This window comes from Triturus cristatus, chromosome 11, assembly GCF_964204655.1.
Source record: "Triturus cristatus chromosome 11, aTriCri1.1, whole genome shotgun sequence".
NCBI classification, from domain to species: domain Eukaryota; kingdom Metazoa; phylum Chordata; class Amphibia; order Caudata; family Salamandridae; genus Triturus; species Triturus cristatus.
This window is the reverse complement of record NC_140594.1, coordinates 1,044,237,698-1,044,261,569: the sequence shown is the minus strand read 5'-3', so window position 1 is coordinate 1,044,261,569 and position 23,872 is coordinate 1,044,237,698. Positions and strand designations below refer to the sequence as shown.

Genomic DNA, 23,872 nt, shown 5'->3' with positions numbered 1-23,872 from the left:
ACTTTGACCAGGTCCCAAGCAGGATGTCCACAAGGGCCTCATTAAAATGGAGAAGCAGTTCCGAGGGGGTCACTCCTGGCAGAAGTACCTCTCTCAAGACATTAGTATTGACTGACACTGAAGGCAGGTTAAGGTCTCACCACTATAGCAAAAGAAGCTCCCTCATCCATAGCCACATTAGGAGGCGTGGCGGAGGAGAGAGCATGCCACTATCTGTAGAGGGGTCCAGTACACTGGCGTCCACCAATACCTCTCACCAGTCCATGTTGGGGTCTAGGGGCTGGTATTCTTCATGGTCCAGTGGCCCCTCCCGTACCTCCCCATGTCCTGGCCCATATGAATAGGGCTCAGGCTCTGGTCTGGAGGGCAAGGCTCCAGTCGTCGCTGGAATCGACGTCAAGCAACGACCCTCCATCTCTGTTCCAGAGTCTGAGATGAGAGTGGAGATGGCAGAGGCGCAGGTAGCGTTGACATTGGGACCGTTGTCTGGGAAGGTCGAGGTGGAAGACCGGCGCCAGTCTAGATTCATCTGTGGATCCAAGAGGCTCAAATGGCGCAGAGGGCAGACACACTGGCAGGGAACCAGTAGAGGCCACTCCAGAACTCACTGGGCACAAAGGCACGCCAGTGGGGATGGGCTGCAAAAAAATTAGTTGCATTGCCTCATAAAATTTGCAGAGTTAGGCAGGGGTAGCTCCCGCAAACTCGGAGAAGTACGAAACCAGCCAGGTGCAAGGTGGTCGATGCAGGTATTTGCGTCATTGTCGTGCTCCATGCACCAGAGAAACAAGATGCAGGCCTGTCACCGACATTCGTTTGCAACAGGCGACGCAGTGCTTGAAACGAGCTTTCCTAGTGGGCATCCCTGCCACACCAGGAGAAAGATCTCAAAACACCTAGACAAAAGTGGAAAAAGTTAGTCAAAAAAATTACTAGGGGTAGCTCCCTCCGGATCTGCACTGACTGTTGCAGAAAGAAAAGAACATCAGCTTGTTGGGGTGGCGCCTAAATAGGCACCGTGCACGCCAATTCTAGCGCGGACGATGCCACATGGAACCTAATGAAACCACCTACTGGGGCCCAGGGGTACTGCTCACCAAAGATTTCAGGATCCATCAAGAAGTCTGGGGATAATTTCGAAGGTAAGGAATCTGCAGCTAGATGTCTCGATCAGATAAGTGACAACAAATCCCAAAACCAACATTTATCCATTTTTATGTCATTGGCACTTATTTCTATTTTCCAATAAAGGTATTCTAGAAAGGAAATTGGTTTATCACCTAACATTATTATGCCCTCTCTCCAAGTCATTCAACGAGTACTACAACATTGACATTTCTTTTTTCAACCATTTAGAGCCTTCATGGACTAACATTACACCATGACATTTGAATACATGTGTTAAATTAATATCGTCATTAAGGTTTTTCTTTCACTCTTCAGGTTCTCACACTAGCAACACATGCAAGTAAATTCAACAATTTACAATCCACTGTAAAAGGGACAAATTACATTTTAAATTTAATGAAAAAATATGGTTAGATGTGTAAATTAAAAAAAGGTTAACAGGCATATTATTAATATTTTTATTATAAAACCGTACCGACATAATTCGATCCCCCTTTCGGAGCTCCCCACTTAAATCTGCAGGACCGCCTGCTAAAATGAAGGAAATGAATATCCCCTCTCCGTCCTCCCCTCCAACGATGTTGAAGCCAAGACCTGTAGATCCTCGGTGCAGTAAAACCTTTCGAGGCTCCCTAAACAGCAAAATAAGTACATTAACAATAACTTAAAATTAATAAGTTTATTAACAAGCAAATGTAGAAAACATATCTATATGATATCATGTTTGCATAAAGGGAATACATAATATTATTTTACATTGGAAATGACTGATAGTGGCATTCATCTTATTTATTAGCAGTTGTAAATAGGATCCAAATGCTACCCTTAGAAGGTGACAGGGTGCTTTATAATTAAATGCGCTTACACATTTTTGTGTGTACACCCACACACACGCACACACACACACACACACACTTATTTCTAGAATTATTAAGTGTTGGGAGCATGGCCGTCAAGTCATGATGCTCCTCCCCGCCCCCATCAATGGTGATAAAGAGCATATGATGTTCTGCGCATCTACATACATGGTTAATGAAACTGCATATTTCATACGTGTTTGTCAAAAGGTTTTAACCAAAACCAGATGCCGAGTTCAATCTGACCAGTATAGTGAAGTCACAGTATACAGACCTCATGAAGATTGGGCGTTTCTCTATGTACATTAAGTGTTACATACAGTTTGTGAGGAAGTAGAAGGCGTTTTTCTGCTTACCAAGTTTGCTGTGGTAATAAACTTGAATTTGAGCTTCGCTCTGTAGCAGTACTAAGTATGTGAACGTGCGTTTACTGAACACAGTTGCTCTCTTTTTTTATAACCAATTTTATTGATTTTATAGGAAACCAACTAAAATAACACCAGCTGTTCGTACATTTGGCCGTGCAAGGCAATACAAGAGGACGTTGCATCAATAAAGAGGAACTGATAGACAAGGCAGAAGCAAAGACAGTGTTGCACCCAGTCCCTACCTCGAATGTTCATTGAGGATATTAGTCCTCCACTACCCAAACCCATTTGCCTCACATTTTACGAAATTTCTTCAGGCAGCCTCTTGCCTCATACAGGGGTCGTTCCTGAGCAGCGCACCAGTCCACCCCTCTGCGCCAGCGCGTCATGATGGGGGCAGCCGAACTCAGCCAGTTGGCCGCAATGTCCCTTTTGGCCACCATCAATGCTGTGTTGAGAAAGAGCTTTTCAGCTCTGGAACCATCCAGCCCCTCGGTGACACCTAGCAGAACATTCGTATGGTTAAGAGGAACCTCCCAGCCTAGAACCTGAGTGAGTTCCCAAGTTACAGACTCCCAGTAGCACGTAATTGCGGAAAAACGCCACACCATTTGATAAAAGTCAGCTTGTGCATGGGTGCAGCAGGGACATGATGCACCAGATCGGAGCCCAGCACGAAGGAGACGCAGCGGCGTAAGATAAGCAGTGTGGAGATAATATACTTGAACCAGGGAAAGCCTCGCTGAGGCAGTGACTGTTTTGGGAGCCATCAATGCGTCCCTCCAGTCGGCGTCATCCAAAGACCCAAGCCAACCCTCCCATCTGTCACTGAGGTGTGAGTGAGTGTGTATGTTAGGGGTGTTATTGATGAGGGAACGATAAATACAAGAGATTCCCTCCTTCCCCAGATTACCGGTCATGGTCTGGGCGGGCTATATTCGGGTAGGGAGGTGCCATCTGAAATGTGAGAATGGAGGGCATGGCATATTTGAAGGTATCTGTAGAACTGGGAAGCGTGAAGGGAGTAATGAGTTTGCAGTTCTTGGAAGGTACGTATGTGACTCCCACCCCGGATGTCACCCAGCAGGGAAATACCAATGAGGTCCCACGCTCTAAAGCCTGAGAGGTTGGCAACCTCTCGGAGCCATGTGCCGCACCACAGTGGGGTATGTTGGGTCAGTTTATCCGACCATTGGGTGTGGCGCAAAGATGCCCGCCATGCCAAAAGCAACCCGCGGGTGATCTCGGGTAGAGTTTGGGGGATAGTGCTCCCATATAGCATCCCTTGGAGGTTAGACAGGCCCAGGGTGTGCAGTTAGAAGCGGTAGGCCGGGTCAGACCAGCCACCATTAAACCAGTCATGTACCGGGAGGAGCAGAGTTGCTAGATAATAAAGGTAGAGATTTGTCATTCCTAGACCGCCGTCAAATGGCGGGATCTGGCACTGGTAGAGGGCCAATCAAGGCCTCAGACACCCCCACAGGAACTCGATGGTCATGCTGTCCAGCTCTCGGAACCACGACCGCGAGAAGGAGAGGTGTGTATTCTGGAGCACGTAAAGGAATCTGGGCAGGCCCATCATTTTAAATAAGGCTATACTCCCAATAGGCTTCAGTGGTAGAGTTTGCCACTTGAGGAGGTGAGCCCGGGCCTTCTTCACTAATGGGGTGACGTTGAGTGACCAAGCGAAGTCAGGAAGGAGGGCGACTCAAATCCCCAGATACTGAAAGGGCTATCGCCGAAGAGGTATCGACGACTGCCAGTCAAAGCACTCTCTCGAAAGGTGAAGGGGGACCAGAACGGATTTAGCAGAGTTCAAACGAAGGCCGGAGGTTTGTTCAAAGAGATTCAGGGCCCAGAGACATCGGGGTCCAGACCGAGCCGGGTCTGCTAGGAATAGAACGTCGTCTGCATCAAGGGCAATCTTGTCTTCCTCCAAGCCAGGCCATCTCCAGACCATGAGGAGCAGGTCAGACCGTACAAGACCAGCAAATGGCTCCACCGCCAACGCAAATAGGAGGGGTAAGAGGGGGCATCCTTACCTCGTGCCCCTTCTGATTCGACAGGGCTCCGTTGACTAGCAACTGGGCCCTGGGTTTGCAATGAAGAGTCTTAACCAGGCCGCAGAAGGGGGCCCCAAAACCCATTTCCATCAATACTTCCTCTAGATAACGCCAGTCCACCGAGGCAAATGCTTTCTCAAAATCTTTGAGAAGGAGGGATAGGTACGGGGATAGCTGGTGCCGGTTTGCTAAAGCGAGGTGGAGGCATCGAAGGCAGTGCCGGGTTCCCTGGGAGGGCATAAACCCGCACTGGCCTGGGTGTACCAGTTTGGCCGAGTGCGGCCGTATACGATTGGCTAGGACAGAGGCGAAGATTTTGAGTTCCGAGTTAATGAGGGAGATGGGGAGGTAATAGGGGCAGTGCCTTGAGGGAGGTTGAAACTTCAGGATCACCACGATAATGGCCATATCCGTCTCAGGTCGGAATGTGCCCCAATCCCATGCCTCCCGGTACATCTCTAGAAGGTGGGGGATCAGCGTGTCTCGATAGGACGCATAGAACTCTTGCGGGAGCACGTCCGGCCCTGGTGTCTTACCCGCAGCCAAGCGTGATATGGCATCTCTAACTTCCTCCAGGGTGATCGGGAGGTCGAGAACTTCTGCCTCAGACTCACTAAGTCTTGGGAGGGAAAGTTGTTCGCACTGGTGGAGTTCCGAGAGCGAGAGAGTGGGGGGCGTCGCAGAGTAAAGAGTAGCGTAATAGGTGACAAAGCACTGGGACACTGCAACGGGGGCTCGCTGGCGCTGGCTCACTCCGTCCGAGCCGATCACTTTAGGGATGATACGGTTGGCCATTGGGTAAGTGGCCAGTTGGTGCAGGAGTTTACCGTTTTTGTCTCCCCAGCCATATAGTCACGCCACGGAGGACCTCCACAGCAGTTTGGCCGCCTCCAAGGAGGTCAGTTTGATCTCGTCCCTGAGAAACGCAAGTCTCCTGTCCTGGGCCTCTGATCGCCCCTCCGGAGGCTGAGCCTCAATTAGAGCAGCCTGGGCCTCTAGGAGTGTGAGGTGGGAATCTTGCTTCGAATGTTTGAGTTGCCCCTTGGCAAAGCCCCTGATGGTGGCCTTACCGGCTTCTCATAGGGTGCCAGGAGAGCAAACCGACCTGTGATTAGCGGTAAAATATTGGCGGAGCTCACCCCCCACTTGGTCCCTGAATTCCTTGTCCTGAAGGAACCAGGCGTTCAGCCGCCAAATCGGGCATGAGGACGCAGGGAGACTGCCTATCCGTATCACTAATGTGGAGTGGTCTGATAAATCCCTGGGGAGGATGGTGGTGTCTTGAATCGTTCTACAGTCCAAGGCCGGCAAGAAAACAGTCTAGTCACACATGTGTGTAATGGGAAGCAGACATGTGGGTGTAGAGTCGAGCGGTTGGGTGCCAGGGTCTCCAGGCATCCCCGAGACCTAGGGTGGCAGCCCAATTCAACAGGAGGGCAGATTGAGCGACTCTGGAGACGGAAGGTGCCGTAGCTGTGTCAAGGTCAAGGTCCATTACTGCGTTAAAATCTCCCCCAACGATAGTCAGCCCCAGGGGCAAGGCGGCAATTAGAGTAAAGACGTTGAAGCGTGGAAGTCAATAGGAAGGGGGAGCGTATACAGCCAGCTAGTTCAGGTGCCGGTCCCCGAGTCTCCCTTCCAAGAGAGCAAAGCAGCCTGTTGGATCGTGGGTTGCCTTACATCACCGTGAGCGGAAGGCCACAGCGCACCAAGACAGCCACCCCTCATGATCCCAGAGTAAAGCCAGAGTGCCAGACTTCGCCATAGCGTGCCAGGAAAGGGCAGTGATTGCCCACGAGATGGGTCTCTTAGAGCAATAGTATATCTATCGGGTGACGCTGAGCATAACGCAGGATCTTTGTGCGCTTGACCTTGTCTAGCAACCCGTTAACATTCCAGGACATTATATGGAGCGACGCTCTTTCAGCATGATTGTCAGACATAGGGGAAACGGGCGTGAGGCAAGACACCTAGCAGAAGTGGCCAGTGAGGGCAGAATAATGCAGGTGCAGGAAATAGTGAGTGTGATTCCACAAGGTTGGGCCTTGAGCGGTTGTCGTGTAGCTGGAAATGTATGCTGGTACAATAAACAAATAAAACAACAAAAACAAATCGGGACAACAGTTCCCCTTCCCAACCCAACTCCCTCCCCCCCTCCCTATACTTCGGGAACAGAAGCATCTGTCGCCCTAACAGTGAAAAACTAGAAGACCAAACAAACGCCTGGGAATGGGGAATCGTGGAGGATCCTCATAGTAGGATGTTCGTGACAATGTCCATAGGGAGATAAAGTTAGTAAGTGACAGATGTGCAGCCCCCAGCCGCTGAGTCAGCTGCATCTGGAGTCTAAAGATGAAGTCAAGCAGGACCTGTGAGAAAGATCCGTGTCCGGGAGATCCAACAGCGACGGGGGAGGTGAGACACCCCCAGGGTCTGAGTGGCCTGAGGAGCCAGAGCGCCGCAGCGCAGAGAGTGCTCCTGAGAGTGCCTCGGATGTCAGCGGATGAGTGGGGCCCACCGGTGAGTCTGAGCGGGCTCGTCTCTGGCCTCGCCACCTGCATGGCCTGTTACGTTGTGGTCGAGGGGCCAGGACATTCCGGCTGGCACCTCCAGCGCCGGCCACGGGAGATGAATTGCGGGCAGTAAGTTTCAAAGGGCGTTCCTCTGTCACCCATGTCCAGGCTTCTTCAGGGGAGTCAAAGAAGAGTGTTCAATTATGAAAAATGACCCTTAGGCGAGCCGGGAAGAGGAGCCTGTATTGTATATTGAGGGTGCACAGCTTCTGCTTGACATTCCCAAAGGAGCAGCGTTGGTGCTGTACCTCTCGGGTGTAGTCTGGGAAGATCACAATTGTCTGGCTTTCATACTTGAAATGCTGTTGCTTACGAGCTTCGGCCAGCACAGAGTCTCTATCCTTGAAGTTGAGGATGCGCGGTGGCTTGGGCGCAAGTGAACGGTGCACTCGTTCGATCGCAAACCATGAGGAGAGGGAGCCCTCGGGCATCCATGAGCGCAACCAGCGCTTCACGAAGTCCGCCGCCCAGCCGTTCTCCACACCCTCCGGAAATCCCACCAAGCAAAGGTTATTGCGACGGGATCCGTTTTCAGCATCTTCAACCCGCCGGTGAAGCTCTTGGGTGTGGGATCGGTGGCGGACAACCTGGTCCTTAAGTTGCTGGAGCTCATCCTTTACGGTGAAGATACAGGATTTGGTTTCTTTAATCCGGGCCGTGGCGTTGCAGAGATCCTGCCGGATGAGGGTCACATCAACCCGGACTTCAGCAATCTTTCCCTCGACGGAAGACTGAGGCATGGATAGCTTGGAGGATAGTGGACAAGTTTGCGGGAGGGGGGCCTCCTGGTCTACGGTTCCCCCAACCGCCCCGGAATCCGTGGTAGTGAAGCGGTCCATCTTCATCTGGGTGGCAGGGGTCCTCGCACCCTGTCTCTCCCCATGACTGTCATCCAGCAAGACAGGAGGCCTAAGCGGGAGTCCGGTGCACAGACAGGAGGGGTGTGTGGGGGAGAAGGGTGAGTGAGGAGGATGAGAGGGGAGGGTCCCACCACCCGCACCCCGCCGTCCAACCGACCTTTCTTCCCGCAGGCCCCTCTCGTGTTCTCAGGATGGGTGCAGGAGTGCAGAGGCACACAGACGGGCCGGGGTCTGCACCAAAGGCCGGGCACAGGGCAAGCGAAGAAGAGGAACAAGGCGCAGTAAGCGGGGCAGCCAGCAAATGGGTGGGAGAACGAAGGAACCTTGCACTGCCCGCCACCCGAGATAGTGGCCGATATTCTACCAGGAGGCTCCGTCCGCCAGGTGTGCAGTGACCACCAGAAGGAAGCAAGCCCCTCCGCACCACGCCGTCGCTCGATACAGCGGCGAGGCGCCCCCAACACATCACCAGCGCACCGGGAAATACAACAGGCCAGAAGGCTGCCCCGGTCAATGGCTGCAGCACGGGGCACAGTCGCCAGCCAGAGGAGCAAGGCCTCAGGACTCAGAAGGGGGAGGGGGGGTGACTCCCGGCGCCCGATTGACGGCTGAAGCCCCCGCCACCCAGGAGCAAAACGGCCCTCAAGCTCCTCGCCTTGTCAACATATAGCTGGACCGTGCGGCCGCTCATCTCTAGGCCTCACACCTACTCCCTGCGTACTATCACCGCCCAGTAGGGGGGCCTCAGCTTCTAGTGTAGGCCTTTGCAGCAGCAATCCGGGCCCGGTATATTGACGTGGGAAGCAGAGCGCGCAGGATGAAGTCACACGCCCCCTCCACCGCCGTCCGTCCGTCCGTCTGCGGAGCTCACTGCCTCGTCAGGCCCCCGATCGCAGCCCAGAGCGCAAGTCCGGTAATCCGTGGGGGGTTCCCACCAGGGCAGGGCAGGAGTGTCGGGAGGGGCAGTACTTTCCACTCCTCACCTCCGATCGGCAGCGGCCGACTGCTCACCGGGTGTTGGTCGCAGCCTCGTCACGGCCCAGGACCCGGCCCAGGAGGCACGGCGGGCAGGATCACTGCAGGCTCTTCCTGTGCCTTTCACCCAACCGGGCATCCCCCGCTGGCGGGAGAGGAAAGGCGGCGCCACCAACACCAGCTGGAGCGACGCAAACAGTTCTCTGGGATCTCCTCGCTCCGGGCACACTAGAGGGAATCCCAGAGTTCAGGGCCAGAGAACAAGCCGGAGGATCAGGGAAGCGGAGCCGCCATCTTGGGAAAACCGCGAGGCCAGGGACTCTGCAGGGGCCGCTTGCGGCATCCGGATGCCACCCACACCACTTCCAGAGAAGGCTCGGGGGTCAAGGACATGCAAGCAGGCTGTGTCGAAGGTAGGAGCTCTCCGATGGCGATGGATTCAAGAGCGGATGACGGAGGGGTCCGAAGCACTTCTAAAGTGCGACCGCAATCTTGACACTCTTGACCACACCCCTACAGTTGCTCTTAATAACGTGTTACACACTACAAAATACAGTTAAAGTGCAGTTACGAAATTACAACCGAATAAAATACTGAAATGTTAAGTTATGGTTCCTCTGCACACAACAGCTATGCAAACAATAAATCACACTTCAAATCAAAGCTTATGACCGCTTAATATTTATACGAATAAGAAAATAAAGACCTAACAGGATGATATTAAATAAAACCTACTCAAACCAATAAACAATACTTTAGTCATAGTTGGTTCATTAAATGTTATTGGCAATGTGATATGCGGTCTGATCTGAAAGGTAAATTATGAAATTTGTAACTCAATCTGTTACATTCCAGGAGAGTTCGTGAGCATTGTTTTTCGTCTGTGAATTGTTTTTCGAATGGCTTTGTGCGAGTTTTGGCTTGCTGAGCTAGCTGTAACTCGCACATTTCAGCTGTTTTAATTTTTAACTAGAGCCGTACTTTACTGTGGCTCTTAAATACATTTCAGATAGGTTTAAGACATGACACCCAATGCTTCACTTTACCTGTAGTTTTTTTTTCTTCAATAGATGGCTCAGGAAAATCTAGCAGCCACTCCTCGACCAGATATAGTAGCTGACCAATGATGAAGGGATTAATACCATCCCTCTGAATTAAGGTCTGGTTAGGATGACAGTATTAAAGGGGCCAATTGAGAATAGGCCAGCTACATGGTGGTACACTAGTATCACAAGCACTTGTAACATTATAAAGATGCGTCCTATTTACCATCCTGGGGCAGGTGATTTCAGGACAGGTGAGTGCTTCACACATTTGCAAAGAGCTAGAATGGCTGTAGCATTCTTTGAGGAAGAGAAGCTTCAATAATCGTTCTCTCATATTGTAGAGTACAATTCACCTTCTTAAATAAGTGGCTACATAGCAGCCTGACTTTTCTCATTCAAAAGCTGTGTTTTGATAACTTTACACTGCACCTCAGCACATTTTGTTTCCTTATCTGAAGTACAGGCGGCCAAACTGAAATATTAGGAAGGGGCATGGAATTAATGCATAAAGGCATAAGACATCACAATTGCATCGAACTTGAGCAGGCATATAATCTGCAAAGCGATGTAGGATTTATTTTCTCACCTTTGCAGGAGAAGAAAATGGGTACTTACCTGTAATAGTAGTTGTCCAGTATTGGCATCTATGATAGATTCACATGCATGAATCACCTCCTTAGTCAAGCAGGGATTCCCACAGTATAATTACAATAGCTGCACCATGTTAAACAGACCACACATTACAGCCACAGCTGTTTTGTAACCTATTCACATCGTTTTTATAAGAACCGAACTTCAGTCAGTCAGAGATACTCCGTTGAAGACCTCACCAAGAGAGGCTCCAATCCTTCAGAATCCAAAGCATCTGTGTAAAGGAGTAATCTTGGTAAGCAAGCCTCTGGCAGGGAGGAAGGATGGGTCATATGTGAATCTTTGAAAAATGGCCGCAGTGGCTGCAGACCTCATTACAGGTAAGTAACTTTTTTTCTTCTTCAGTATTGATTCTTTCATAGATTCACATGCTTCAATCAGAATATCCAGCAGTACCTAGCACTGATAAATTAATATCATAGATGGAGGGGAAGCGAGAACAAAGTATGGCTTACTTTATTCAAAGAGATTCCGTGATCCTGCTTGACCTACTGCATCCTTCTGAATGGCTTCCTCCAAATAGTAGCATCGCGCAAGTGTGGGCATTTTACCACGTTGATGCCCAGCAAATGTCTATCAATGACACTCAAGCAAACAGAGTGGCAGCAGCTGCAACACTCATAGTAGAATGAGCTTTAACATTGTTGAGTAGCGGTCGGTTGTTTTGTGTGGCAGTAGGAAAAACAAGAGGCAACCCATCGAGCAATAGCTTGCTTTGGGACAGCTCCTTTGCAAGGATTTTTGAAGGCAAATAAAAGTTGATAACATTTCATAAAATGTTTGGTCCTCTCAATAGAATTTCAAACATCTGTTGTTATTTGGAAAATGTATTGTTCTTTCCGAAATGGAGCCCAGATTCGGACATATTGTCTTTAGTATAATTGGTTCATTTAAATGAAAGTCTGATCGTGACATTAGTATGCATTTCAGGTTAGTTCTCAATGTTACCCTATCATTTCTGAGTTGGAGATAGGGTTCTTTAATTTTAAAATCTGCATCTCACTCTCCGTGCTGAAGTCAATGCTAAAAGCAAAGCTACCTTCCACGAGAGAAGTTTGATTTCAGTCTTGTGAATAGGTTTAAATGGTGGTCTCATAAGCTGAGACTGGACTGTTTTGAGTTGCCAAAGTATTGGAGGTTTTCTCACAGGAGGGAAAGCCCTAAACAAACCTTCCATGAATTCCTTTCTAAGTCTAATGGTACATAGCAATGGTTCATTTAGTCCTATCCTAAACCCGGAAATAGCTGCTACGTGTACTTTAATAGATGTGTGAGCCAGTCTCAATTTGACTAAAGTAAGTAGGGAGGGAATGATTTAATTTGCCATTGGTAATATTGAATGTAATTCTTTTGATTTACATCACAAAAAGAATCTGTTCCATTTAGCATGTTAACTCTTAGAGGCTGAATACAACCTAGATGGTGCTAAAATTTGCCGGCAATCTTGCTGTATGTTTAGTTTGGAAAAGTCAGTGTTCAGCAGCCAACTTTACAGATGGTGGGTCTGGGTGTTCATTTGACCGGTGGCTCGTCAGAAGATCCCACCATAGCATCATCAGTATCTGTGGGGCTTTCAAGAGTTTAAGAGGTTGCATGTACAAAACTGCCTTGGCCATGCTGGCAAAATCAGGATTATTCCCTGCAAGATTCTCTCCTTAACTTCATCAGTACTTGAGTTATCAGAGGAAAAGGGGAAAATGCATACGCAAATGCTCCCGACCATGATATTGATAGGGCATTGCCCACATCCCTAAAAACATATGCTCGCTTGAGTGGTATTTGCATTTGAGATTTAAGTTTGTTGTCAAAAGAGGTTTGGTTTACCAAGATCCTGAAGAGTTTGTTGACCTAGCACGGATGCAATTCCGACTCATGACATTTCTAAACAACAGCTGAGGGTATCCGCCCAGTCATTGTCCAGTCCTTGTAGGTGTTACACCGATACGGATATCTTGCATCTAACTGCCCTCTTCCACTCACTCTAAATTTCTTTTCCCTATTTGTATTACATGATTATTGTGATGGTGTTGCCCACACTAACAACAGCGATGCACTCACTCTGGGAAGAAATAATTGGAGACACAATCAAACTGCTCGAAGATCTAGGAGATTTATATGTGGTAGACTTTTTTCCTGAGTCTAACTTCTTGTAACAGGAAAAGGAAGTCCATTGCTGAATTGGCCCTCTTTGGCCACCATAGAAGGGCCTCTGATTGTGTTTGTATTTTGACTTGGTCTTTGAAAAATCCCTCTATTTGAGTCCATTTGCATGGCCAGGCCCTTATGCAGTGGGCTTCATTGTAGTTTACAAAATTAAAATAGCGGAATACAAGAGGGATCATACCCAGGAAGCACTTCAAGTGACATATTATAATCAATTTCTTGAATTGAATTTGAATTGGTATATTCTGCAATTTGGGTGATCTCTCTAGGTAAATAAATACTTTTCCATGACATGTGTAGTATCACTTTGAATAATGGGATTTGGAGAGTGGTTTAAGATTAAGTGCATGGACTGCGGGGCCCAATCTGTTGAACGGGTCGATTAACACTTGGGTTGAATTTCTAACCGAATCTCATGTTGAACTTTCATTAACCAGCTGTTCTAGTAAGAAACACTGAATAATCGTATTTCTTTAAATATGCTGCTACTGTGAACATGCATTTTGTAAATATTCTTTGGCTGACTTCAGTAGGGATGGGCATAGTTTGAATGGACAATGGTAACTAGCTACTTGAAAAAGAAGGCATGTTCAATGTTTGGGGTTGAGAGGTATGTGGAAAAATGCATATTGTACATCTAGGCTGGTCATAAACTCTCTTAACAGATGAAGAATGGGTAGTAAAGAGACCGTAAAAAACTTTTGTTTTTTCAGAAAATTATTAAGCAGCCACAAATCTAATATTGGTCTCCATTTTCCTGACTTTGTCCTGATTAAGAAGAAACGAGAATAGAATCCTTACTTTTGTTGGGATTTTCGGTTAATGCCTATTTTTCCTATATCAAGCACATTTCCTCTTGTAATGTGTGAAGATTATGTTGCATTGTGGCTGGAGGTGTTCTAGGAGCTTTCTCATTCAATCAATCAATCATTTGTAGAGCGCACTACATACCCGCGAGGGGCTCAAGGCGCTGGGAGGGGTGGGGCCACTACTGGTCAAGCAGCCAGTCTTGAGTAGCCTCCTGAAGGTCAGCAGGTCTTGGGTCTGTCATAGGCTCAGTGGGAGGGTGTTCCAGGTCTTGGCGGCGAGGTGGGAGAAGGATCTCCCGCCAGTGGTTGTTCTTCGGATGCGAGGGATGGCGGAGAGTGCGAGGTCGGCGGAGCGGAGCTGGCGGTTGGGAATGTAGAAGGAAAGCCGTCTGTTGAGTTAGGCTGGGCCGTTCTTGTGGAGTGCCTTGTGTGCATGGATGAGAAGCTTGAAGGATATCCTCTGGTTGACAGGGAGCCAGTGCAGGTTTCTAAAGGTGGGGGGTGATGTGGCTGTGGCGAGGTACGTCGAGGATCAGTCGTGCAGATGCATTTTGGATGCGTTGCAGTCGTTTGATGAGCTTGGTCGGGGCTCCCGCGTAGAGGGCGTTTCCGTAGCAGAGTCTGCTGCTGACGATGGCCTGGGTGACTGTTCTTGTTGTATCTGTCGGGATCCACCTGTAGAACTTGCGGAGCATGCAGAGGGTGTTGAAGCAGGAGGAGGAGACGGTGTTGACTTGCTTGGTCATGGAGAGCGTTGAGTCGAGGATGATGAAACAAGTTACTTACCTGTAACTTTGGTTCTCCAGTATTGGTAACTTTCATAGATTCCCATAGCTTGTATCATTCCCCGTCGTCGGAATGGGAGTCTCGGTACCCAAAATAACATAACAGTAGGTAAAAAAGAGAAAGAATAAAGACCTAAGCCTCATTCCCTTTTGTAGCATATCTACCTCTTTTTGTAAAAGAGACCAAAATAAAGCAACAACCAATCAGATAAGCCTCACCCCACAGAACCCTCCTGAGAGAGCCTCAGATTTTCGTAGCGGTTGTGTAACAGTACAACCAAACCTGCCGAGGGCTGAGCTTTCCCAGGGGAGGAGGGTGGGCGCATGGGAATCTATGAAAGTTACCAATACTGGAGAACCAAAGTTACAGGTAAGTAACGTGTTTCTTACTCCAGTATTGGAACTTTCATAGATTCCCATAGCTTGTATCAGAGTAGCTAGCAGTCAGAAAACATTTTGCTTCCCTAGAGACATCTCATTCTCCATGCACTATAACCAATTTTTTTTTTTTTTAAGAAAACATAAAACTACAATGCAATCACATAAGAAACACATAGCAAAATGTGCAAAGAACCATAAGAAAGGAAGGAGGAAAGAAAGGAAAGCTCACCACTCAATGGAAGAGGTTCCTCAGGACTGCCTGGCCCACAGCCGTGTCTTCCCGTGCCAAGGTCTCCAGGCAGTAATGTCTGGTAAAGGTGTGCACGCTGCTCCAAGTTACAGCCCTGCAGATGTCTTTCATCTGGACCCACGCAAAGAGCCGTAGAGGAAGCCATGGACCTTGTCGAGTGTGCTCTACTTCTGCCCTCTAGAAGCTTGTCCGCTGCAGAATGACAGAACTGTATAGCACTGGAGATCCATCGAGCAATACCCTGCTTGGACAGGGGGTAAGCCTTTGCGGGGAGCACTAAATGCAATGAACAATTGAGAAGATTTACGAAAGTCTTTAGTACAGTCCAGATAAAATTTCAAGCACCGCTGCACGTCCAGCGAATGAAGTGCCCTTTCCGCCGGTGTAGATGGCTGAGGAAAGAAAGCCTTGAGAATTACCGGCTCATTTAAATAAAAATCCGAGGGCACCTTTGGTATTAATTTTGGATGAGTCCGTAGAATTACTGCATTCCTTTTGAATTGGAGGAAAGGTTTCGGGATTGTGAGAGCTTGTAATTCTCCAATACGTCTTGCCGAAGTGAGAGCAAGAAGAAGTACTAATTTCCATGAGAGGAATTTCAAATCCACTCAATAAACCGGTTCAAAAGGAGGCTTCATCAGCTGGGAGAGAACCAAGTTCAAATGCCATGTGGGAGGCGGAGGCCTCACAGGAGGAAAAACTCGAAATAGGCCTTTGAGAAATTGCTTGACAATTCTAGAGGACCAAAGAGAAGGCCCAGAGGCAGTGCGTCTGTAGCGAGAAACTGCCGCCAAGTAAACCTTTATGGACGAATGAGCCAGACCTGCCTTAGCCAAGGACAGGAAATAAGGAAGAACTTGATGAGGCTGAGACCAGAAAGGATCCACACCTTGCTGTTGGCACCAGAAGCAAAAGCGTTTCCATTTAAGACGGTAAGTCTTGTTAGTGGAAGGAGCTCTAGCCTGAGAGAGCACATCCCTTATTTCGTCCGAGAGATGAAGATCTATGAATTCTCGCTGCTCAGGAGCCATGCTGAGAGGTGTAAGGAACGAGGATCTGGATGGCAGATCTGACCGTGGGACATCGTGAGAAGATCCGGGATCGCCCGCAGAGGACGTGGAGGGACCAGAGAAAGAAGGTGAAGCTCCGTGAACCAGAACTGCCTCGGCAAAGCTGGGGCTATTAGGATCATCTTGCATGGCTCCGTCTTGATCTTCCCGAGGTTCCTCGGTATTAACGGAATGGGGGGAAAAGCGTACACAAATACGCTTGACCAAGCTATCGAAAGCGCATTCCCCAGTGATCCGCGATGGTGAACTTTGCTTGCGTAAAACTGGAATTTTCCGTTTTCCGGGGTTGCAAAGAGATCTATTGAGGGTTTGCCCCACTGGTGAAAAATGTCCTTCAAGACCATCTGGTTTAGTTCCCACACGTGGCTGACTGATGAAAGTCTGCTGAGTCTGTCCGCCTTTTCGTTTAGCACTCCTGGTAGGTGTTCCTCTGTGAGCGATATTCCGTGTAGGATCGCCCATTCCCAAATCCTTTCGGCCTCCTGCGACAACGGAAGAGATTTGGTACCCCCTTCCTTGTTGATGTAATGCATGGCCGTGGTGTTGTCCATGCGGATGAGAACCGCCAAACCCTGCACCCACGGAAGAAACGCTTGAAGAGCCAGACGGATCGCTCTGAGCTCCAGGAGGTTGATATGAAGGAGACGGTGCCTGGGCAACCAATGCCCGCTTACATGCAAGTCCTGAAGCACCGCACCCCAGCCGTCCAGCGAGGCATCTGTTGTGACAACTTGAGGAGCCGGATTGCTTACGAAGGATAGACCTTGGGATAAATTCTCCTCCTGTGTCCACCACAAGGTGGCTTCTTTCATTGCCGCAGTAATCACCACCTTGTCGTCGAAAGAACCGTGAACTTGTTGCCACTGCATGTCTAGTTGCTCTTGAAGAGATCGCATCCGCAATCTGCAGTGGGGTATCAGAGGGATGCATGAAGAAATCACTCCTAGAAGGGATTTGTAACGGCGTTCTGAAAGACACTTTCTTTTTCTCAACAAATGAGCCAAGTACCTTAGTTTTCTTGCCTTTCGAAGGTCGGAGAAGCCCTGTTGAGAGACGTGTCCAAGATAGCTGCTAGGAACCGTGCTCTCTTGGACGGACAGAGAGACGACTTCTCCCTGTTGAGAGTCAGACCCAGATTGCTGAACAGAGTCGTACATGCCCCGACTGTCTCCTCCGCTGTTCGCCTGGACGGAGCCTTCAGCAACCAATCGTCCAGGTAGGAGAAGATTTGAAAATGCTGTTTTGTGAGGAAAGCTGCCACCGGTGCCAGCACCTTGGTAAAGATCCTCGGGGCAGAGCGAAGTCCAAAAGGGTAAAACTTTTATTGGAAGTGGCTCTTGGCTACTGTGAATCGTAGAAACCTCCTGTGGGCTGGATGAATGGGTATGTGAAAATACGCATCTTCGAGATCGAGAGTGGCCATGAAATCTCCCGGGTTGAGGAGACGCAAGATATCCTGGAGAGAGACCATCCGAAGGGATTGACTGATGAGATAGGTGTTGAGCTCCCTGAGATCTAAAATGGGGCGCCATTTCTCCAGCGTCTTCTTGACCAGGAAAAACCTGGAGTAGAAACCATCCCCCCCTCTGAGACAGGGGAACCGGCTCCACTGTTCCCTTGAGGAGCATCTGATGAACTTCGAGCCTTAAGAGACGCAGATGTTTTGAAGGCATAGCGACAGGGGGCTTGGAAAGTGGTATATGAAGAAACTCCAAACTTGAATGATGTTGAGCACCCAACGGTCCAATGTTATCCGGTTCCAGTTGTGGAGGTATTGAGACACCCTGCCTCCCACAGGTGTTAATGGGGAGGTGGGTACAGTAGGCAGAGCCAGAACGCCGCTATTGTCTCTTGGAGGTGTCACGTCCCTGGCGTTTCGGTTTTCCTCTAGTGTTGGAGCGAGAGAAAGACTAGGTCTGGCCTTGCCGTTTTTGGTACTGTGGGCGATACGGTTGAGATGTCGAACCATAAGAAGAGTACCGTTGCTGTTGGTACGAGCCTCTGTAGGATGTGGTACTCTTCCCTCTGGCCCCACGGTAAGGAACCTTACGATATTTAAGATTGCCTAGAGACCTTGCCGTCTCCGTATCTTTTTTAATGTCCTGGAGGGCATCATCGACATGTTTCCCAAACAATGCCTCACCATCAAACGGGAGGTCCTGAATCTCCTGTCAGAACCAAGTCGCCCGGAGCCAGCCCTGGCGACGAAGAACAGCTGCACCTGCCAGTGCACGGAAAGCAGTGGTGGCAATATCCATGGCGCAGTCGATCACCTCCGCCGATGCAGCCTCTCCCTCCTGTAGAATTTTCTTGGCCGCCGCCTTGGACTCCGGTGGGAGCTGGTCCAAATAAGGCGAAAGGTTGCACCACATTTGACGATCGTACCTGCCAAGGATCGCCAACGCATTCGCTGCCCGTACTAAAAGACTTGGCATGGAGGAAAACCGTTTCCCCGCATTATCAAGGCGCCTGCCTTCTTTATCGGGAGGGGTCATCAGTGGTGCAGAAGGATTACAAGACTTTTGTTGCGCCACCTGGGATATGTCCGAATCCGGCTGACCTATCAAGGACGCTGGACTATCCTCAGGTGCCTTGTACTTCTTCTCAAGGCGTGGCAAAACCGGAATAACCGTAGCCGGGTTCTTTATCGCTTTCAAACCCTCGTCCAAGACATGGCCAACAATGGGAATGGAACAAACCACTTTCCTGTAGGGCTCCTTAAAATCATACAGGAAGCATTCCATTTGAACCGTAGATGAAGCAGGATCCGGGATCACATAGTTCTCCCACTCAACACACTGGTTAGACCTGTTGCCTGAGGAATCATCATGAACATCCGGGACTACTGGAGATAAACCTGGTCTGGAAACCTGCGGCTGTGAAACAATCTGGGATGGCTCTCCCAGTGAAAACACTGCAGGAGCCGAAGGTGTAGGCACAGTATGCACTGCAGAGAAAGTCGAAGATGGAGGAGGAGGAGCTTGAGAAAACCTCTTCCGATAATCCTGCAACATGCCCTGGAGATCTGCCAGGAGTGAAGAAGGGACCGCAACCATACCCTGGCCTGCGCTGTCCTGATGACCATAGGATGGTTGGTAGGAGTACCCAGGAGTGTAGTCGCCCTCCAAATCAGTGTCCTGACATTTGACCAACAATTGTGAGGGACTATGGGCATAGCCACAAGAATCCTGATCATCCCCATCAGAGTCCTCTTCTTCCTCGAACAACAGTGCGGGAGGCAAGGGGGCAACCCTCCTTGGTGACATCATATCAGGCGTTATTCGTTTTAAGGATACTGTAATCCCCTCCGTCGACGAAGATGTTGTCGACGTACCGTCGGCGTTGAAAGAGAAACCATCGTCGACGAACAAATGGGCGTCGTCGAAACTGCCGTCGTCATAGCTCTCGTGGACGACACCGTCGCCGACACCCTCGTCGTTGCAACAGTCGTCGACGCTCCCGTCGACTCTGACGTCGATGTGTGAATAGAAGGCACCGTCGACGAGCCCGTCGACGGTGAAACTTTCTTCACTTGAGTTTTTGAAGTTTTCATCGACGGAGTCTTCTGCGTCGACGATCTAGAGTCTTTTTCTGACTTCTCAAAAGATAGAGAAGAGGGCTTCTTTAACGCCTTAGTAGACTCCACCACTGCTGGGGCTGCAGATAGTCCTTCCCTCTCCTTTGCACCGTGGTGAGGAGATTCACTCGGACTCCGGCTCTCAGACTCACGGGGGTCTTTTTTGAGGCCTTAACAGGACGTTCAGAGGATGGCGAAGGGGAAGCCCTACCCCTTTTCACTGACCTGCGAGAGGAGGTGCCTGATGATGAGTCCTCACTGTCACTGGACAGAGCACCCTTCCTTGACTTCACCTTCTGGAGCCAAGTGAGAAGGCGACCCTCACGGTCCCGGAGGGTCTTCGTAGGGAAGGTGCGGCAGATCTTGCATTCCGCTGCCTTATGATCCGGGTACAGGCAATAAATGCAGACCTTATGCCTCTCCTCCACATACAGCCGCTTTTTGCCACAGGTGGAACAAGGCTTGAAAAGGGCTTTCTTCTCCTTGTCAGACATTCCTGAATGAAACACCAACAATTTTGAAGAAAAAATGTAGAAAAAAGCAGTCAGAGTTGAAGTGAGCAGAGGTCAAAGGAGACTCCCTAAGCACAACGTGCGGTAGAAAAATCTGAGGTTCTCTCAGGAGGGTTCTGTGGGGTGAGGCTAATCTGAGTGGTTGTTGCTTTATTTTGGTCTCTTTTACAAAAAGAGGTAGATATGCTACAAAAGGGAATGAGGCTTAGGCCTTTTTTCTTTCTCTTTTGTACCTACTGCTATGTTATTTTGGGTACCGAGACTCCCATTCCGACGACGGGGAATGATACAAGCTATGGGAATCTATTAAAGTTCCACTACTGGAGTAATCCCAGGTTCCGTGCGTGGTCGGTGGGTGTCGGGGCTGCCTCCAGTCTCGTCGGCCACCAGGAGTCGTCCCAGGCTGAAGGGTTGGAGCCGAGGATGAGGACCTCCGTCTTGTCCGTGTTCAACTTCAGTCGGCTGATCTTCATCCAGTCGGCGACGGCCTTCATTCCTTCGTGGAGGTTGGATTTGGCGGTGATGGGGTCCTTGGTGAGGGAGAGGATCAGTTGAGTGTCGTCGGCGTAGGAGATTATGTTGAGGCCGTGCTGTTGGGTGACGTGTGCGAGCAGGGCCATTTAGATGTTGAGCAGTGTCGGACTGAGGGAAGATCCCTGGGATACGCCGCAGACGATCTCGGAGGCTTCGTATCAGAATAGGGGGAGGCGGTCGCTCTGCGTTCTGCCGGAGAGGAAAGAGGTGGTCCATTCCAGAGCCTTCTCTCGGATCCCTACGGCGTGGAGGCGTGTGCGTAGTGTGCGGTGGCAGATGGTATCGAAGGCAGCGGAGAGGTCCAGGAGAATTAGGGCCACGGTCTCACGGTTGTCCAGCAGGGTCCTGATGTCATCGGTGGCGGCGATGAGGGCTGTCTTGGTGCTGTGGTTGCTGCGGAACACTGACTAGGAAGGGTCCAGGATTCGGTTTTCTTCGAGGTATCGGGTTAGCTGTCTGTTGACGATCTTCTCGATGACCTTGGCCGGGAAGGGAAGCAGAGAGATGGGCCGGAAGTTCTTGAGGTCTCTTGGGTCCGCCTTGGGTTTCTCCACAAATTCTAAGGTTTAACTTGCATTTACTAGATATAGAACCCATCTGTCCTTTGTGATTTCTATCCAATGTTTTGCACAGTAGGAATTATCCCACCTACTTGATGAACATTGAGACTTTGAACACTGGAGTGATCAGTGCATGTAGTTCGTCAGAGTCTTCCCCTGGAGTCCTGGGGTTTGGGCTGTGTGGTGTTTCTTTGTCTTTAAGCAGCTCTGGAATAAGCCAGTGATGATTGTCTATATTGAGACTAAACTGTTGGTGGTACGGTTGGTGCTGAACATGATATGGATGGTATGTATTTTGTTGATATCCACCTGTATAGGCAGGCTGTCCTTTTCCTTTATAAAGTGGAAAGGGCTGCTGCAGGACTGTCAGCGATCTTACTATTTTAGTATCAGTTTTTATACCTTTTAGTGCTTCATTTATATGTTTTCCAAACAAAGATTCACCATCGAACGCCATATCTAAAATTTTAGTCGGCACCTCTGATTTGAATGATGTACAATGTTGCAACGCTGGTCTTTTTAAGAAGGCAGCCCAAGCAAGCTGTCTAGACTATGTGGTCACTACACATCCTTAGTTGAGACTATAAGCTTCTATAATCGCTGATATTCATTACCCTTCATTTTAAAATGGCGATAACTTTATTCTTTTTGTTTTCAGGTAGATGATTTAATTGCAGTGCTAGGTTCAACCACATATGCCTGTGAAAACTGCCAAGAATAGCCAGGTAATATGCTGATCTGATAGTTGCTACTGCCATTGCAGAGACTCTTGCCGATGTTATCCAAGAAGCTACATTCCCTTTTTGGAGACACTATGCAGGATGTAGAAGGGGTTTATCTGCACTGAGTGCATAACGGAATCCGCTTTTGAGTGTCTAATTAGCAACTGTGGAAGTTTCTGAATTTTTATATATTATTTTTAATCAAGACTTAGAACCACTGCTGATACTGTGGCTGGGTTTCGAACAGCATTGAATCCTTCATTCTATTCCATATATGGTCAATAATTGGTATTGACTGTGCTGATTTCTTTGGTGCTTCCTTGAATTCATAGAGGAAGTAGTCAATATCTTTCAATTGTAAATGCAGGTGAAGTACGCTGAGAAACCTTTTCAATGATAGCATGCAAACTTGCTATGCCATCTGGTATCGAGTCTACGGGGTCAGGCATTGGGGGAATTAGGTGAAGGGACTATTTGATTATTCCATTGTGGGGTACTCTGAGGTAAATGTCCTCAGTCTAGGTCATCATTCATTGTAAGGTCTTATACCAAAGCCAATGGCATACCTAGGCCATTATAATGTTCATTGAATGGTTTGTATTATTGATGAGACTGACAGCGTAGAGGAAGAACTTTGTCTTCAAAGGATGGTATGATCTCAAATTATATGGTTCGACTTGTGGTGTGTCAATACAATATTCCTGGCATTTCGCATTTAAATAGCATGGGCTATGCAGATCCAATTGGGTCTTTATCCTTTGATCCTCTATATCCAAGGGCCTTATAGGTGGTTTCTCAAGAGACTATAATAGGGGGAGTATGTTGTGACATGATCCTTGATGGCACCGGTTTCTGATATACAAGTTTTTGAGCAGTAGTTTCGTCCGTTGGCAGAAGGAGTCTTGTTGACAAGGAGGTTGTGGAAGAGTGCCTCATTGATGGTGATTTATCTAGTGTCTCATCAATAGTGATGTAGTCGACAGATGTCTCATCATCAACTGTTGTGCAATTGGTGGTGTCATCGATGGTGACGTCTATGACGTGTGTCTAGTCGACAGATGTGTCGTCGACGGTGCCGTCATTGGGCTGCCAAAGAACATTTCATTGTCTATGTCTCAGTGTGCTTGGACTTCTCACTTGTCTGAGGTGTCTGCGACAAATGCTTCAGGTGGATTTCTCCATTGCTGTCTGCAAAGAAGCTTTGTCCGTCAATGACGTCTGGACCCACGTTCTCGAAGAAAGTTTTATTGCTAGTGAGAAGAGGGCAGATGGCGAAAAAGTAGTTTCCTGACCTACTGGAGAAGGTGCCCTTGATTTTTTTGGGGTTGATAGTTCAAGTTGAAGCATTGGCTTCTTAATGGAAGAGGTGCCTCAGGAGGCCTACTTTGATGTTTTAATTTATCAGTTGCCTTTATTTGAAGATGAGTCTTTATCTAGCGTACCTTTTTCAGAGACCTTTTTTCCTTTTTGAAAGAATCTGACTTCGTCGGAGGCAGTTACCCCCAATTTTTGTAGCCAAAGTAACTGCCTTCCCTCTTTCATTTCAAGTTTTAGATGAAAATGTCCTGCAGTCATTGGAGTTTGTGAGATAGATGAAGACAGTAAATATATTCTTTATGAGGGTCAAGATATATTCTTTTTTACCCATAAGTGCCTAAAAAAATTACCTCTTGAAGATATTTGACATTATTGACTAACCAAGAAGTGACATTTTTTCAATTTTCTATTAATCGGGTCTAAAAGGTAATCTACAAAATAATGTATCTGAGGAGAGATGTGAGACAAGCTCAAATGCACTTGATTCACACAAGAGCAAGTAGAAATCTGAAGGATGGTGACCTCTCTCCCACTGGTTGAAGTTTGGTTCTTTTATAAACAATGTGAATAGGCTATTCACAGCTGTGGGTGCAGCCTGTGGACTATATTAAACATGGTACTGCTGTAGTGATGATACCATGGACTCCCAGCTTGACGACCGGGATGATTCA

At 48.6% G+C, this 23,872-nt stretch overlaps 1 protein-coding gene across 16 annotated transcripts in view; it reads right to left on the bottom strand.

Moving 5' to 3' along the window:
* Window positions 1-23,872, bottom strand: part of DLG1 (discs large MAGUK scaffold protein 1) — a 1,320,486-nt gene that overhangs the window by 277,153 nt on the left and 1,019,461 nt on the right. For all 16 annotated transcript variants that reach the window (XM_085635286.1, XM_085635289.1, XM_085635299.1 and 13 more), the window contains one exon: window positions 1,604-1,760. In XM_085635286.1, coding sequence (XP_085491412.1) covers window positions 1,604-1,760 — 157 coding nt within the window. The remainder of the gene's footprint in view (window positions 1-1,603; window positions 1,761-23,872) is intronic.